Raw genomic sequence first — 18350 nt, 5'->3', positions numbered from 1 at the left:
CTACCGCAGGATAACACAAGACAGCAATTTTATTTCATGCTCATAATTGTAAAAGGATTTAAAAAAAAACCAAAGGTGCAGTCTAGCTAGGATGTCAAAACAACAACAACAAAGTGATATTTGGAACAAAATCCTCATATTTGAAACTGGGATGTTACCTCAGCACAGGGGCAAACAAGGGCTTCCACTTCCAGACTGATTTTCTCAGCATGGTTAAATGGTGTATGAATCATTTGAGGCACACAGTGTACACATGGACACTTGAAGAATGTCGAGCCTGTTTAGTGCTTTCATGACTCTTCTAAACCCTCATTTTTCTACAAGTTTAATGTATTATACAAATGTTTTGCCTCTACAAACCTTTTCATGTATTGTTTATAACTTTGCACCCTTTACCTGAATTATAAGAAAATAGCAACTTGGCCTAATTTGTATTCCAAAATGTTTGCTATAGAAATGAATTTGACAACTACATCTACATCATTTAAAAATATTTATAGGTTCTCCATGTATTATGGATGTTATACTGCCTTTGATGTCTAGCTTGATTCTGCATTTGCTGATTAACTTGTCAAAGTTGCAATTGCTTTACAGTGTTGCTATTGGGCTGATCACTTGCTTTGTTCTTGCATTGTTCTTGGTCAACAAAGTTCTGTGTGTCTGAAGTTTGAGTTGTTTTTTGGGGTGGTTGTGAGGATTTTGCGAGGAGGGGAGAGCTTTTTAAAATTTGGTTTGATGATGGACCAGAAAATTGGGAGAGAGGAAACTGAGGACAGACTTATGTACATGTTGCCTGTGTGTACCTGTGCATTCCCTGACCAGCTGCAGTAGACAAGATGTGTAATGGCAGAAGAGAGATAATTTAGAAGAGGAAATGTGTATGTTAGTACACAAAGAAAATGAGAATGCTACTGTTGTATTTGACTTGTAGCTTTTAAATAGGCTACAGTGCTTTGTTTGGATTTTGTGTTTTCCGCTGGACTGGCTTCACAAAGTATGTTGAGATGGGGCAATGCAGCTTTCCTGTCACGAGCCAAACATGAAGATGTACACCAGCTCACTGGTGATGGGCAGAATGGGGAAAAAGAGAAAGCCTTCTACAGAAATAGCCAGAATTTGTTGTCAGCACTGGTTTGCTTACAAAGGCAAACCACAGGACCATACTGGCTCCTGTGAACAAAAGCCCATCCCAGGCAGACCCAGTACAACTGGGAGCTATTTGGTTTTTATCAGGACCTCACAGCACCCTCAGGTCTCTGCTCTTCATGGTGTCCATGTTACCTGTGCTGTGCTCAGGGGTGGTGCTGCTCGCTCAGGGAGCTTTGTGCATTCTCCTCCTTGGGCACAAGGTTCAACCCAAAAGCCACAGCCAGGCAGGGGAAGGGACAGCTCTCATGGTGGTCACAGTCATGTCCTAGGAAAACCCACTGTAACAACAGCACAGGGATTTTCAGGGGTGAGACTGTGAGAGCAGAATAGAAAATCCTGTCCCAGAGGGGCTGGGAAATGCTGCTGCAGCTCAGGGGAAAGGGAGCAGAGCTGCAGGCAAAGGCTGTGGGACTGCAGATGGATGACTGTGGCATCACACATGGGAAGGTGCTTAGGTGCTGTGCAACAGGCCACAGTCTATTTTCATTGTAAGTGTAGATAATTTAGCTTGATTGACCATGCTAAGAAAATGGCTATATATTTAAACAGTCATAATTTTGATGTTTTCTTCCCTGCTAGATTAAGCAGGGGAAGCCACGTGTAGTGGATTCTAGTCCATCATAATCTGTCTATGATGGGCGGAATCGGTCCTTGTCAGTGCCACAGGATTGGTTACATGCATCACATTTAACGGGCTGGCTGTTCAGTAGCTTCTGTGGGTGGTGAAAATGGAAATAATCCACAGAAGCTTCTCCCTTCAGCATCGTGTAGAGAATTAAATACCATCCCCATGGAGAGGATCTAGTCTATGGCTGTCAAAGATACAGAAGCACCTTTTCTAGTTTTGTAATTCTTCTTGGCTTTTTCAGAACAGAAATAGCACAGCATGTGATGTTTTGACTCACTGAGAGGGAGAGGAGTTTTTAATTAGAGGCCATTTTCTGGAACTGGAAGAACACAAAATACGTAGTTAAATCTTGTGCAAGAGTGGGAGTGAAGGGTGCTGAGAGATAAAGCTGTTCTAGGGACATAGAGCCAGTAGAAAAACTAAGTGGTTTAGAATAAAATAATTCCTTTTTATTAGTGTTTTTAGGTATTCCTTGATGAAAGTGTCAGATCCTGGCTGCTAGCAACAAGGACGTTTATTGCTAGGTGTTTGAATAAGTAATATTCTGATTTGTGTGGATTTCATCCTTACAAAGTGGCAGCGAGAGGAGGGAATAAGTAAGAAAGTCCAAAACATGAGAGAAAGTAGCCTCTAGGACAGGTCTTCATTGTACATTTCTTCTTGAATAGGGTGCAGAATTCAGATGTCTAAGAGGGACTATCACTCTCCCCATAACCAAACCTTTGAGAGGGAGCAATGCCAAATATGAATTTAAGGATATAGGTTCCCTTAACTATATATATTACTATACAGTGTGTAACACAAGTTTTCTTATCTTGGTGAATTAAAAAAATTAGTATTTTCCTAAGACCTTAAAAAAATTATAGAGGAAGAAATTTTTGTTTTGCCACGTAAATTTGCAGTGTTTTTACAGTGAAACTGAATATTGGAATCAGGATACATGATCAGGCAATGTTAATATAGTAAAATAAACTTTAAAATTTAAGAATTTAATACTCCTGGGATTGTTTCTAAAACAGTCCTTCCTATTAGCACAGAGAGATAATGGTATTGTAATTGGTTTCCTTTAATACACACATTTGAAGTTAGCAGCCCATTTTGCATTATCTTGTCTTCTCCCATTACAACCAGATGTGCAGCTTTCCTGAAAGAGTGCTCAGGGGATTCTCAGCAAAAGCCTTGAGCTTGGTTCCCAGCAGGTGCTGATCTCAACACCTTGTTCTAAGGAGGAGTAATTGTATAAGAAAAAAAAAAAAAAGGCATTTTGGAGTACCAACACCATCTCAATTAAGTATCCAATGGGGAGGTCTGTGGTGGCAGGAAGAGAACATTAAAGAACTGCTGCCATCACTCCTTGCAATCAGCAAACTTGCAATGCTTTTCCAGATCTCTGATTCTAGTGATGTCATGTAACAAGCAGAAACCCATCTTGATGTCCTATGGATCTGGTTTTAGGTGAGCTTATCTTCTTCCCAAAACAGAACTTATTTTCCTTTCAGAGTTCTTGCTGTGTATTTGACACAAATGATTCTACAGCTTATGCTGTTTGAAAACTGAAGCACAAAGCAAAACCCCTAACCCTGAAACTGAATAAATCTGGAAAACTGAGACTGGTGTATAGATTTCCTCTCAAAAATACATTTAATATATGAGTGATATTTATACAGACTGGGGAAATGCCATGTGCCTATGATGCCTTTTTCTTGGACCTAAAATTAAGAGCCAGGCATGGTTAAGGGATAAAGGGTTTTATTTTTTGGTAGCTAATAAAGAATCATTATGGTGCAACATTTCTCCAAGGTGGAATGTACTGAAATGCACATTCATGGTAGATACCATATGCAATTTTATAGACCTTGCAAATCAGCATATCTGACAAGGTTGCCCCAATGAGAGGCTTGAATGAATAGCATGATATCTTCCTGTCCTGAAGTATTCCCTCCTAGATGGGCTCAATTTTATTTTACAGGATGTATTCTAGAGGGAGCTTGCTTTCTCAAGGCGTAGGGCTTTCTGGCCTCCAGTTGTGAGGCACTTAGGATGTTTGGTCTCCTGGTCTAACAGAATACCAGGGCTATCCCAAGTTATCAGACTTAAGGAATTACAAGTGTATATATACTAAGGACACTGAGAAAACATAAAAGGTATGTACATACATAAAAGGCAAAAAATCATCATGGCATCATATACTGAAACTTTACAAAATTATAAAAATATTTAACAACATTTCAAGATTTTTCTTAATTTTAACACTTATTCTTCAGGGTGTAATGTAGATTTCCACTGTATTTTTTTTTCCCTCTTTTTTTTTTTTTTTTTTCTTTTTTTCTTTTCCTAGTATGGGTTATATGGATTGGAGGTCTGTTGTGGCTGTAAAATTAGTCTACTTGCTGTGTTAGCCTTTAATACTGTATTCCCACCTACAACTGCAGTAACACAGCTTGAAGGGAATTTAATTAGGAAAATGAGGCAGATGAAATAGGCAATGTGATGTATATCTGCAATATGAAGAAGAGTAAATACACTTTTCATCTGAATAGTCAGAATAGAAACTGTGTTAAACTGGGCTGAAATTTAATCAGAAATGGATTTCTTTCATTTTCTAGCATTACTGTGTAATTGTCCTCCTTATTACTGGGGATTAGAAAGGCTACCATCATTAAAGAGGAAACATCTTCAGCCAATTATGTATGGTTTGTAGTTTGCCTGGCACTGACCTCCTCTTTATGTGAAAAATGGAAATCCCTGGAGGAACAGACTTAGCTTGGTCATTCCAATCTGGGAGCTGGGGATCCCTGTGCACTCGGTGTTTGCATCTCATGTCCTGTGTGCACACGCCTGTGCTCTCTTGATTCCTGCTGGTTTACGGACCAAGCAATAAATGGTAGAGTTCAGATGACTGAGAACTTGCTCTGCCAGTAGCAGTTTTCTGCCTGGCAGCACTCTGGAATATTCCAGCCTTGCTGTAGTGTGTTGCTGCACAGTCGTGGATATTTCACTTGTACCCATTACTTATTTCCCTAATGCATTTTTTAGCATTTGTGTTGGTTCTGAGCACAGATGATTATACTGTGCAGAAAAACACAGAGGATCACTAGGGCAGAAGGCAGCTGAAGTAATATATAATAGATCATGAATAATTGTTTAAGAAAAGTCTCCCACAATCCCTTTGCAGAATTGGAGAGAATAGTACTGGGAAGTCTGAAATATTACACAGCACAACCAGAACAACTGACACATTAGTTTGAAAAACATTTATTTTGTCTGAATCAAGAGATAGAAATACATGATTCAGATATATTTTTTGCATAGTAAACAAATAGAAAAGGTTTTAATACATGCTTTAATTCTATCTATGAGATTTTTAAATGTTCTAATAATTCTGGATCAACCCACTTGGGCTGTAATGTGATTCTTCAGAATATTGCAGGGAGAGGTATGAGATTAGCACTTTTAATTTACTGATTTTTCTAGGTCTTTTTAAAACAAGACAGGTTATGAAGTAAGTAAATATCATGTGGTAGATGCATGATAAAAACCCAGTGCAGGCAACCTAATGTCACCAAGCTTATTTTGCTACTCTTTGTTACTTTTTGCTTATGGCAGCAATCAGCCAGAGGACTTTCCCAGCTGATTACCAGATCTCAGGTTCTCTCCCTCCTTAAGTCAGATTTCAAATCATCATATTTCACATTTAGCATCTGTGATTTTGAAGCCTTGGTTTTGTGCTTAAGTCTGTCCCATGCCTCTGGACAGTACCTTTATTTATCATTGTTCTGGAAGAGAGAAGAAGAAATTATCAGTAGTGCTTTGATTTCAGTCCTTAGCATTGCCAGGTGCAAGGGCAGGTGGTACATTTGATTTTCCAGCTTCTGGAGACACCAGTTTATCATTTCATCCCTGGTGGTTATTCCTGGCTATGGAATGTGTTTCTCTCCTTTGTCAGAAGCATTTCCTTCATTACAAAGAGAACCATGTCTCTTTATTGAATTGTGTAAAAACATTCTTGCATGTTTTAATCAGAATGAAAAACCCCCACGGGGGGTTGCTGATGGACTGCTTAAGAGAAATGAGGGAGATTGATTGAAGTTCCTAATAGTTGTTTTTTTTTAAGCATCAGCACAAGATAGCAGGTGTTTTCCCTGCTAAGCAATTCTAGTAGCTAAAGAGACTTGATTTTTGTATGTTGTCAACTTTCAAGTTTAATATATGCTAAGGGACACATCTCAGACACTTAATCTTCTTTTGACTTTATGTGGAAAGGAATGTAGAACCTTTTCAAATCTTTGAAACAGGCATAGTTAAAATCTCTACTCTTCCATGGTCTGTTCAAGCATTTCCTTTCATCTGTGATTTTCAAAAATAAAACAAGACATGATGCCTGCTTAGAAAATGCTTATCACATGGAAATGCAGTAATCTGATTTGTTTCTGTATCTTTTACTAAGATTTGTATGTGTTTCTCTCATGTAAACCCTGACTAGATGCATCTGCTGCCCTTAATTTAAATTCTTCTGTGGAATCAGACCACTACGAAGCCAGAAGTTCCTTTAGAAGAACAAGTATTTCTCAAAGACATTTTCAAAGTGTGTGCACTAAGAGGAGGTTGTTGTGTGTACCTTTTTTTTTTTATAGGAGCAGGTACAAGTGGGATGATAAATTAGAATAAATCTCTTAGATTAAGAACCAAGTTTAGGTCTTTCTGAAAGCAGTAATTTTGCAAGAAAAGAACTGCAACAAAAGACCCTCCATGACTGTAGCAGTAGATTTCCCCATCTCAGCCAATATATAAAACTGAATTTCCTGATTAGTCACTTGGTTCAAGCTGGGTAATGTGAATATAATGCTTCCGATGTGTCTGAAGTATTGTCACATGAAATTTGTCATTTCTTCATATTTTACCCTGCAGTACCTTGGATATTTCTGATTGAATTAAATACTTTAAATACTCTAGGGCTTAAAGAGCTAAAATAGACACAGTTGGGACTGTGCTGTAGCTATTTAAGAGGGATTTTCATTCTTGTCACGAAGAGAGAAAATTTTAGTGAATGAAAGTGGAATTCTTTGACTAAGAAAAAATGTGGCATTGATTGTGTTCACATTCCAGTTGCTCGAGCTAGAAAGTGTGGATGGAAAATGGCTAAATAAACTTTCTTCAATTTGCCAGTATTTTTTCAGTTGAGGTATTTAATGGAGAGATTAAGAAAATGTGCTTTATTTCATAAGTCCTGTGTGCACTGATTTGCATTGTGTCAGAAAGAATGTGAAATCCTATTTGTGCTCTTCGAAGAACATGTTTACAAAGCAGTACAAATGAAAATGGGAAGGAGAAATTGCATTCTCTAGAATTTTGTAGCCCTGCCAAGACCGTGAGGTTTAAGAAATGATATATAAATTTTTTGCTTTGGAAAGAAGTCTTTTCCACCACTCCTTCAAAGATGTGATCATTTTAGGGAAGATGTAACAATCATTCCAAGACACCCAGTGAGCCCAGGATGCACTATCAGAAGCTGCACAGGCAGTTTGACTGTTCTATTCCTGTTTGGAAAAGCAGAATCAGTCCCTTAATTATCTTCACTATTGTCTCTTTCAGACCCTGAGGACTGGGGCTGATCATGCTGAGATTTGGGCAGCACCTCATCAAGCCCTCGGTGGTGTTCCTGAGGACGGAGCTGTGCTTTGCCCTGGTGAACCGCAGGCCGGTGGTGCCAGGACGTATCCTTTCCACAGCCGATCCTGGGAAAAGCAGCACACGCTCGGGGAGCTTGGAAGGCCAGGTAGGATGGAATAATATTCCTGGTTTATTCCAAAAACCAGGCAGTGATGCTTGATCAGAAGATGCTTGATCAGTGTTGCAGAACTGCCGAAAACAGTTGCTTAGCAACCGTGACCTTCGAGGTGAATTTCTATTGACCTTTTCACCACAGAAGATGTATAAACAACCAGGTGCTACTAAAAGCATTTTAAAGTCTATCAGAGGTGGTACTGCTTAAATTCCATATTACACTAAATAACACATCCTGCTTCCCTTTTAATAATGTCACTTATTTTTAGATGTGGTAACTTTATGGAGGATTTTCAACTTTTCCTGGCTAAATGTACACCATTTGTCAAATGCCAGTAGAATCCTGTATGAAGACTTTGAAGACTTTTTTTTCGGGGGGGACAGATTGCTTTGATTAATTTAGGTGGGAAAGGATTAAATAAACCATCTGTATAGTGCACACATTTCATGATGAAAATATGAAGCCTCATGGTGTAAGTAAAATTCTTGAGTTAGAAACTATTGTAACTTGATTGCACAAGATGCTCAATGCACCTATTTAATGTATTTTGTAGTGTAGTGTGTTATTTTCTAGTCAAAATTCTGATGTTCTGTAGCTTGTGCTGATTTCAGTAGCTGAAAGTGCAATTTTTCAGAAGTAATCAAGACAGATCACTTTTTCCGTAGAGATTCATGATAAAATTTTAGTAGGAGCTCAGTTAGGCAATGAATGGCTATGTTTGGGGAAAAAAATGAAGTTGTCTGCAGTTTATTGAAAGTTTTCTTGTTAGTTTTGTAGTTTTATGTTGTTTCTTTCATAATTTAGAATCAAGTGAATTTTATTATATATTTTTTAAACCCCAAAATATATTTTTTTCTAAAATATGGAACCTTCCTTTCCTCCCATCACTTGTTCAATATTGAACTTCTCTCTCCACCTGTTTTGAATGGTGTTTGTGTGTATCAGAAGTCAGATCATGGCAAAGTTGCACAGACCTCATAGAAACTCTAAGGGTGTTACTGTCTCACCAATATATTTTACTGAATCAAATTAACAGTTTTTCTGATCTTTGAGTTTCTGAAATTCCTGATGTAAATCCAAGATGATTTACAGATTTGTCACAACAAGAGCCATTTTCAAGTCTATATAAAGACAGTGTCACATTGGTCTCTGTGTGATGCATGGCCCATAGGTGCCGGAGCAGTTGCTGTATGCATTGTGTGGATCAGAGAGTAAATAACTTGTTATCTGTTCTGTGAGTGCAGGCTTTAAAAACAATAACTGGCTATTTTTTAAAATTAATCAGTTAAGTGAGCAATTGCATCTGTTGTTAAAAATAGAGTATTTCAGATGAAGCATTCTTGTTTTAAAGTTTTGTGTTCACCTAGTAATGACAAGTTAAGGAGCCTATAAAACTTAATTATAACAAGCTTCTTTCCTTCTTAAATAATTAAAGATTATAAACTCTTGTTGTATAATTATTGCTGACTTTTGGCAGATACATTTATTTGCTCAGGGTTTAGCTTTGTTATCCCATAATGAGTATTGCAGTGTATTTTATAGTGTCACATTGTTTTAATAGCTTGTGTTGTAATATATAATGTAGTCTTTGTTTCTCCATTGAATAAATGTTCAGGTTATAGAAACCCAGCCCTTTTCCTTTCTCATTACAATAAGAAGAAATTAGGAGAGATCTTGATATAAAGGCTAGAATACAGTATGTAAAATAGAGCAATTTGCAGTTGTAAGCCTTTTAAAGTGTCTGTATAATGCAGCATTCATCTTGAGACCTGGCAGTAGCAAGTGTATTTTCTTTGTTTTATTGCAATAATTTTATCTGCCTTGTCTTTGGCACATGTGTGACATTTTTTTTTTCAGTAGAAAATAAAATATTAATGTATGTGAATTAGAGAGACAAAGGAAATCAGTATGAAAGCCAGATCACTCCAGGTGGTGGCTTTAATTACCTAGTAAGGTTGAAATTCCATCTTGAAACAGAACATAGGGATGGAATTATGAATTTGCAGTAATAGTTTAAAAAAAAACTATACTCTTGGAAAAAGTCTGTCACAATGGCCTTGTGGAGTTCCGTGTGACTTGAACAATGCCAAAGCAGGCTTGTTCAGTTAACACACTGCTAAGTTTTGTATTGTTTATTTTGAGCTGCCAATCCTGTGAATTTAGCTTGACATTTGAAAGGCAAATTGTGCTAATAGTCCAAAAAAAGGTAGAGTGAAAATATAGTATTTATGGTAAGGAAAGAATTCTCCTGTCCCTGGACTAAGCTGCCTCATTTTTCCCAGCATTAGACTTCTGTGCAATGGGTGCACTGACTCAGGAACCTGTTTGTATTGGGTTCCCTTCGAGTGATTACTGCAGATTCTTGGATAGGAAGGTGCTGGGTTCTCATTATTGAGTAAGGGATTTCCAGCATGAGACTGGAGTCTGTAGTGTGCAAGCTACAACGGGCACACGTGTGTGACAGTAGGAAACATTGACCTCCTCTGGCACAACAGGACAGAGGAGAGCTGCAGGTGGTCAGGATCAGTGCCAGCTCCCCTCAGAGGTGTCAGTCCACGGGCTGTCTGAATACATTGGCACTTAACAGCTGTAATAATAAGGGGTCTGTACCTGCTCTGCTCTTGCCATCTCCTTGTCTGACATCAGAGCAGAAGGCACGTGGCATTGGGGATGGTGTTGATTAGTGAGGTACTGGGTTTTGGGGTGTGCTGTTATGATGACTTTCTGGCACTGTTGCAGGGCCAAGAGTCTGGGTGGGAACATGAATGCTGTACTCAGTGCACATCTGGGCTGTAAGCTTGGGAGTGGGGAGGAGGTAGCTGGGTGTTCTGGAAGCTTGCTGGGATACCCTCATGCAGGTACCCATTCCCTTTTTCACCAGAGTCCTTGTTTCCTCTCAGTTCTGTCAGCTTGCTGCTTTGCAGAGAGTGATTGTGAAAAGCAGTCATTTGTGGCTCCCTTGAACAGCTCTGTGGTTGTTTTGGAGGAGGCAGCTATTCAATAGCTGGAGCAGTGCAGGGATGTGTCTGTAGCCAGCAAATGCATTGTTTCTGTCACACAAAAGGCACAAGATGAACTGAATCAGCTCATGCAAACAGCATGAGCTCAGCTTCTCCTTGGCTTCTTGCTTGAATTACTTCTTCAGAGCCTTGCTGCTTCCATGGTTCCGTAGAGCAGAGCTGTGGTGCTGTTTGAAACAAATTCCATCTGCTCTTCCACGTGGACTTCCTTTGCTTTAATATGGTAACAAGTACCTTGTGAATGACCTACCATTTTATTGATGTTTCCCTAACCCTGCACCAGAGCTTTACATGGTCTCGATCACATCTTCAATAAATATGAACTGGTTTTTATCGCTGCCTTTCTCATGGTGTTGTGCAGGGGTACTTGTTTTTTTCTTGTGTTAAATATGAAAAATGAATTTCAGCATTAGCAGAATCCATTTGGGGACCAGGACTTTTTATTATAAATAAAATTATTCATTAGTTATGTCCAATTTTTTTTTCAGTAGACAAGGTATTGATCTTTAGATTTGTGTTCAGGATGCCATATGAAGAACTTGCACAAAAGGAACACAGCAACATTTGTAAATTGATTGAATGCAATATATAATGACAGAGACAAACAGCAGATCTATGGCAATACTATATTATACAAAGCATTTTTCAGCAGTTTATTGAATTGGTTATTAAAAAGAACAGTCTTTCCAGCTGGGAACAGCAAGCTGAGGGTTACTGAGACCAAGTAATTTCATGGAAATTTGTGGTGGACACTTTGGCTCCCTTACTTAGGGCACATGTATGTATGTATGTAATAAATTAGAATAAATACTTTACAACAACTTTTCATGTGGGATTGATTATGAAAAGGTTTTTCCATTTAAAAAGACAAACAAAAGGGAAACAAAAAAAGAAGACTGTTTAACTGTTATATACTGAATTTTGCTGGACTATTTTGTATTGCTCTTTTCATAGATATCTAAGTTTTCTCATCAGAAAGTATTCTGATTGTAGTGAATAGACCATGTATAAAACCTCAAAGCATATTATATATTCTGGCACCTCCATCATTACGTGGAGTTAATGGTCATTATTTGTTGCTGAGGCCGTGTGCTGTTCTGTGAGTTACTGCCGCTTGTTCCTGTTATTAATGAGCAGAGAAAACATTAGTTGAGCCAGATGCTCCCTTCAAAGGCTTGCTAACACCCCGAGCTGCAGTGTAATTGTTCTGGGTCTGCTGCAGGGGTGGGACAGGATCCAGGGTCAGGCAATGTGAGAAAAGCATCTGCTCTGCTGCAGAGTTTGTCTGGCTGGGAGCTCCCTGTCATCTGCTGTCACAATGGCTGCATGGCTTGAGACTGATGTATGCTGTAGTGCCACAAGTATTTTCCTAATGCTTTCCTTAAAGTATTGCAGTTAAAAAAACCAATTCTTTAGAATATTGTTACTTAATATAATTTCAAAGTAATTTTTCATTTAGTTACAGACCTGACAGAGTTTCCACTGAAGACAGCACACTGGAAAGAACAGTAGTATTCTCTCACAAGTTTGGTTGAAAACCATGGTATTTATCTTGTACGTGAAATTTTAATTCTTCATAAACTTACAGAACTACTGCTATGATTTTATTTGTACATTACACCTTTATCATATCTATATTTATGTTCCATAAGTGTGAGTTTTATGGGTTTCAGCCTAAGTAAGTGTTAATATTTACCATAAAACTAAGATTAAGAAAATGAAATTCAGTTATATTGCAGAATATATGTTTATATCTGCATATTGCAATAATGTACACTGCATGTTTGCAACAACTTGTTAGACATATCTAATCTGGTGGGAAGGTACTCTTTTCTTTAGTGCTCATTACAGAAGCTTCCTATACATTACTATCATTATTAGTTTGTTTAGCACAATGTTAAGGAGCAGTCATGCTCCCTTTAGCTCTTTAGCAAAAAGCTAAAAATAAAGGGGTTTGATAAAGACTTTGTAATTTAAATATGAGGCTGGAGATGCAAAAGAATCACAGTGGAGACACAAAGTTGTTTGGTACAATGAGGCCTGGACTACTTCCATTAATTTTTCAAAATGTGTAATAACTCTAGAAGAGGAGGGCATTAGGAAGAGGATGCAGTTCCTTTGCTGGTGCACAAAGACCTCCTGAATGGGAAGAACTGAGACAAATGATGCATCTTTGAAAACGGAGGGAAGTATAGAATGTATCTCTTCATCAGCAATGCAGAGGAAATTCAGACTTTATGTATTGTATGTCTCTGAATCTTTTGAGTATCAGTGAAAACTCCTGATTTTTTTTTACCTCAGATCCCAAATAAACCTGTTCCATGTCTCTTTCTTACTGATCTCTCAAGTAGGATTTATTAATGCCTTATAATGTTTACTTGCACAAATTAGAAAGAAAAACATTTCCTATGCTGAATAACTTTCAGCAAAATTAAGCATAAAATTAATAACTTTAGGCAAACTGTAGTACAGAGGGCAAGGGCTGGGTCTGTGCCTTTGGCAGCACCAAGCCAACAAAGCAGCTTTGCTGTGTTCTCAAGTTCCCTTCTGGGAAAAGGGCTCTCCTCAAACAGCCCAACAAATGACTGATCCGCTGTGTGTATGCAAACCACTTGAACCTGCTGGTGATAGAGAGCCCAGTTAATTATCTCAGGGCTGGAGTCATTTTGTTTGCAGTCTACAAACAAAAGGGTGGTGTTTGACTCGCATTAAGAAATGCTGCTTGTGAAGATAACAGATCCAGGGCCCTGTGCACAAAAGCTTGTCTGTATGACTTATTTGTGAGGATGGAGTTCAGCTGTCTCCTTTGGTCTGATAGAAATGCTTTCTGTCCCTTCAAATCTTGTCTTGCTTGGAAGGTGCTGACTGTTGAAAGAGGATGTCCTTCACCATAAGCATATACAATTCTGTTTGCATTGTTATAGTTGCATTAATATACTGGTATTGATGAAAATCCCATTCTAAGCCCTTTGTGCCAGTGTTGTAAATAGAAAGGAAAAAAAAATGAAAGTAGTGTGATCAGAAGTATTTCTTGCCTGCTTGCAATGGACTAAATTACCAATTAAACCATTTATTTACAGGTATTCAGCAGACTAGTGGTAAAAATTTCTCAGATTGTAGCACAACCTACATCAGAAGAGGTGTTGGAAAAGTTTGGAAAAGCTGTGTAAGGCCACATAAGGGAGAGGCAGTAGCTCCTGGTTGGAGCTTGTTGCGTCTTACCAGGGCTGTGGAGGGCCAAGCAGTCTCTTACTAGTCCTGTGTGGAACCAGCCTTCAACCCTGACTGTGTGGAGAGTATTGAGATCTCTGGGCTTGTAAGAAGTGCCATAATAGGTTGGATCTATGCAATTGAATTTCTTGACTACATTGCTAACAAATACTAAAATTCAGCTAAAAAATTCCAATTCCATTTTTGTCTAATGGCTTTTATTCACCTATTTGTCATCATCATTGATTGGAACTTATAAATCACTTAAACCACTTTATGCATGAACCTCTCTACTGCTTTGTGTATTTCAGGGGCAGTTGCTGTACAATTCTAAAGGTGTGTCAGTAATGTGTGTCTTCTAAAAGTGGAACTGCTTGTCCTTAGAAGCTCCAGGGATGTGCAGAAGGGCTCCCATTTTGTCATGTTTACCCTCATTATCAATTTTCAAAGCATATTACAACTGTAGTTTCAAAGTAACTAAAGTGAATCTACTTTGAGGTTTCTGTCATTGAGGTGACAGAAATACCTGGTAAAAGGATTTATTTTAGCATTGCAAGAAACTTGGCCAAATGTTTATTGAGAAAAGCCTCAATCTAAGGAGCTGGAAGAAATCAAGCTTAAACAGCAAAAGAGCAAAGCAATGTGGAAGGATATGAAATTAATAGCAAACTTCTGTATGAAAAGTGTCAGAGAAACTGAGGCAGGACTCAGAAAATGTTAAATGAGTGTTTCCTTTGAGGTTTAACACAAATGGGCATTATTGTTTAAAAAACTGTGAAGTCCTGTGTATCTTACCACTCTCTTACAGCTACCCAAAGGGAGGTTGTAGAGAGGTGGAGATCAGTGTCTTCTCCCAAGGAACAAGCAATAGGACAGAGTAGTAGCCTGAAGTTGTTCTGAGGGGGGTTGGATTGGACACCAGGAAAAATGTGTCAAAAGGGTTGTCCAGCCCTGGAAGAGGCTGCCAAGTGCAGTGGGGGAGTTACCATCTCTGGGGGGATTTAAACAATGTGTAGATGTGGCACTTGGGTACATGGGTTAGTGGTGGCTTTGGGAGTGCTGAATAAAGGGTTGGACTTAATGAGATTACAGGTCTTTCCCAACCCAAACAGTTCTGTGATTCTGTAAATAATGAATACTTTTAGTCCAGCAGTTACTTTCTAGTCCAATGGAGAGCAAATTTGTGATTGGTATGCATATTGAACAAACCTGTAATTTTATCCTTTTTATCATATCAGTAAAACCCAAAGAAACAAATGAATGGTAGATAACAAATACAAAGGAGGTGTTTGATGCTGTTGCACTTTTGACACCATAGAAAATTTCTGTACCTGTGTCAGTAGCAGATAACCACAAACACATAACCATAACCACATTCAGGTACCAATTACCATGAGCTTTAGAAAAGAAAGGAGTACATTTTTTTTTCCTCAGTATATAACTGGATTTAAGTTCAGGTTTTTTCACTCATTTAAGGAGTTTCTGGCTAATGAAGGAGGTGACAGTTACAAGCCATTCCTGTTACAGTTTGTGCACCTTTTGTCCTCAATGTAGCCATTAAAAAATGATATGCAGCACACACACAGTTAACCAAGTCTGGGAAAGCTATTGCATGACTTGCTCTTACAGCAGAATATAATTAAAAGAGATGATTGGAATACATGGTTATTCATAATAGATGTCACACAATTACCATAAGTAATGCAATACATGCAAAATCTCCATTTGTAATGAGAATAGATTTGCTGGAAAGTCAATTGGAAATTTCATTTATTGCTTATTGTTTCCAACATATTGGGATATTTTGTGCTATTCAATGTAATACAACTATGTGTTTTCTTCAGGAACACATTTTTTGGGAGGCATCTGGCATGAACTTCCTATTGCAACTCCTAAGAAGAGATCCATTGATCCAGTATTAATCTGTCATCTCTTCTCCTTTCTATGAAGAGCCTAATATATGGTATTTTTCTGTTGAAACATACATTAATGTTCCTTGATGTACCATAATTATAATCTAAAGAAGATATTTCATAATTTCACAAGTAACCATTTTGTACTCCTTACATTTAGAGGGCCTCTATCATAGTTTAACCCTGGTCAACAACTAATGTCCACATAACCAATTCTTGTTCTCCTGCAGCAGGAGAGAGAACTGGAAGGATAAAAATAAAAAAACCTCAGTGTTTGGTATAAAGAGAGGTAAAACACAAGCTGCTCACATGAGCAAAACAAACCAAGGAATTCATTCCCTGCTTCCCATGGGCAGGTAGATGTTCAGCCATCCGCAGGAGAGCAAGGCCCCATCACACCCCTTTTTGAAACACCCCTTTGTTTCCTTCTTCCTCCTGTACCTTCTTCGTTTTCCTTCTCCTTCCCTTAGCTCTATATGCTGGTTGTGACATGACATGGTCTGGGACCTGCCTTGGGATCAGCTGTCCCAGCTGTGTCCCCTCCCAGCTCCCTGTGCCACCCCCATGAGATGGGGTGAGCAGCAGCAAAGCAGCAGTGAAAACATCCCTGAGTGTCAGTGCTGTTTCCAGCACAAATCCCAAACTGCCCCATAGCAGTTCCTGTGGAGATTAACTCCAGCCCAGCACAAGCCAGGACAACCTTCAGCAGCGAAGAGGGAACTAAAGGGCATGCCATGCACATGAGAAACAAGCAGGAACGCTCCCTAAACATGCAGGAATGAAGGAATGGGCCACTGTGATGCACCATCCTAGTGCCTTTTCCAGAATATAAAGAGTGATCTATAATGCCTTAGCTTGATTTTCAGACTGCCTGGTGTAGAGGTCAGTCCTTTGAGGGTAACACCAATTTGCTGTATTCTCTTGATGAGTGCAGGTGCAAAGATCTGGAGAGAGGCCCAGTCATCAATACAGAAAATTTCAGATGCAACTTAAGGAAAAACGAAAACCTTGAGCACAATTGCTTTGCTCTAACACAGTACTAGACTTCTGTATACCTGTGTAAAATAGCTTGAGTTTTGAGATGCAAGGCCTCAGGGCTGTTGGGCTGCTATTTGTTTTAGGTAGGATGAAGTCCTTCCCTCCCTGTTTTCCTCCTCTGCACCGCTCAGCACAGGTAACTTGTACCCAGTGCTGTGCTTTCCCCCACTGGCTGCTCCAGAGGGGAGAACATGCAGCATCTCCCACCTTCTGTGTACCCAGAGGTGCTCACCTGTGCTCCTTCTTTTGTTCAGGGAATGTTTTCCTCTGTGCTTTGAAGTGATAAGTGAGACTATCAAGTACAGTGATTCCAGAAGGCCCCGTAATTGCTTTGCAGAGCTTCAGCAGAGGGTCAAGCACCTTCTCTGAGCAGGTAATTGGGTAAATTATGTTTCAGTAAGTTGTCCTGTGTGAAGTTAGATACCAACATAGCGGACAATGGAGGCTTTGTTGTAAAATGAGGCTACAGTAGGAAGTGGAGTGCATAATTCATGGATACAGATGTATTTCACTTTATCACTCATACCATATCTGGGTTTCTAAGGCTGCACAAGTGTGCATAGTCTGCTATTCATTTGCTAATGTATTTTACTTGATGCTGTTCCTTGTAAGCTGCTGACTTCTACTGCTTCTAATCAAAACATGAAAACCTCAGCATCTCTCAGTGATCTCTCTTGAGCAAATGTTCTTGTTGTACAATAAAAGTTGAATATTCTTCTTTGGATACTCCGGTGTAACATGGTACTGCATTCAGATGAGTGATCTCTCTACAGAGGCTGCCTAGGAGCAGTTACTTTTATTTCAGGATTCAATGATCTTGTCCTGTTACTAATTGGGATTGTATTGAGGTGTCTTGTTGCTGTTTGCTTCATAAAACTAGAAATTGTGTGCAGTGAGTATGAGTTTAAATAGGTAAATTTGAAAAGTCTGCTTTTTATGCAGGCTTGTCTGATGAAAGGAACACTTTCCTGATGTTGCAGGAACACTTTCTTAGGCTCAGTTTTGTTAATGATGTTTTAGTTGGATAAAGCCTAACTAATTTGGAATTTAAGTCACTTTACTACCTTCAAACACCAAAGATAAAGGTGAGAAAAATTATAGTGAGTACATGGCTCAGTAAATAAACTACATTCCTGGCTTAGAAGAATCCTAGAGCCCAATTGTGAAAACATTCCATTTCTGGTGACACTACTGAGCTCAAAATCATGTATGATTTGGGGAGCAAGAGGAAGAAGGGAGAAGTAGAGAAAGGGGAAAGAGGTTTGTATATATGGGAATAAAATTTCCAGGAACAAGTCTCAGATTAACAATGGCATTAATAAAAGCTATGGCTGTAAATATGAGTCTGGGGATTCCTGAACTATAAGCAGTGATTATTTTTTAATATTTAGAGTAAACTCTGAATTAAAGAAATTGGTAGAGATGAGGAGTATTTGTTATTATCTGGTAGTTTAAAATCAAGATTGATCTTTTATTTAAGATTAATAAGAAACTATTATCTGTATGGAGGAATGATAATGATAGAGTCTGGGTTGACGTGGAGGAATTCAGAATAGTTTCTTTTTCTCATGTACTGACTGATGTGGACTCTTAGTGGGACAACAATG

At 38.7% G+C, this 18350-nt stretch overlaps 1 protein-coding gene across 6 annotated transcripts in view; it reads left to right on the top strand.

Moving 5' to 3' along the window:
- Positions 1 to 18350, top strand: part of FHIT (fragile histidine triad diadenosine triphosphatase) — a 530102-nt gene that overhangs the window by 134850 nt on the left and 376902 nt on the right. For all 6 annotated transcript variants that reach the window (XM_015641001.3, XM_015641007.3, XM_033517493.1 and 3 more), the window contains one exon: positions 7370 to 7491. In XM_015641001.3, the coding sequence (XP_015496487.1) occupies positions 7392 to 7491 (100 nt within the window). In that variant the 5' untranslated portion in view covers positions 7370 to 7391. The remainder of the gene's footprint in view (positions 1 to 7369; positions 7492 to 18350) is intronic.

This window comes from Parus major, chromosome 12 (assembly GCF_001522545.3).
Source record: "Parus major isolate Abel chromosome 12, Parus_major1.1, whole genome shotgun sequence".
Classification (NCBI taxonomy): domain Eukaryota; kingdom Metazoa; phylum Chordata; class Aves; order Passeriformes; family Paridae; genus Parus; species Parus major.
The sequence above is the reverse complement of the archived record's forward strand: the minus strand, read 5'-3'. Positions and strand labels throughout refer to the sequence as shown.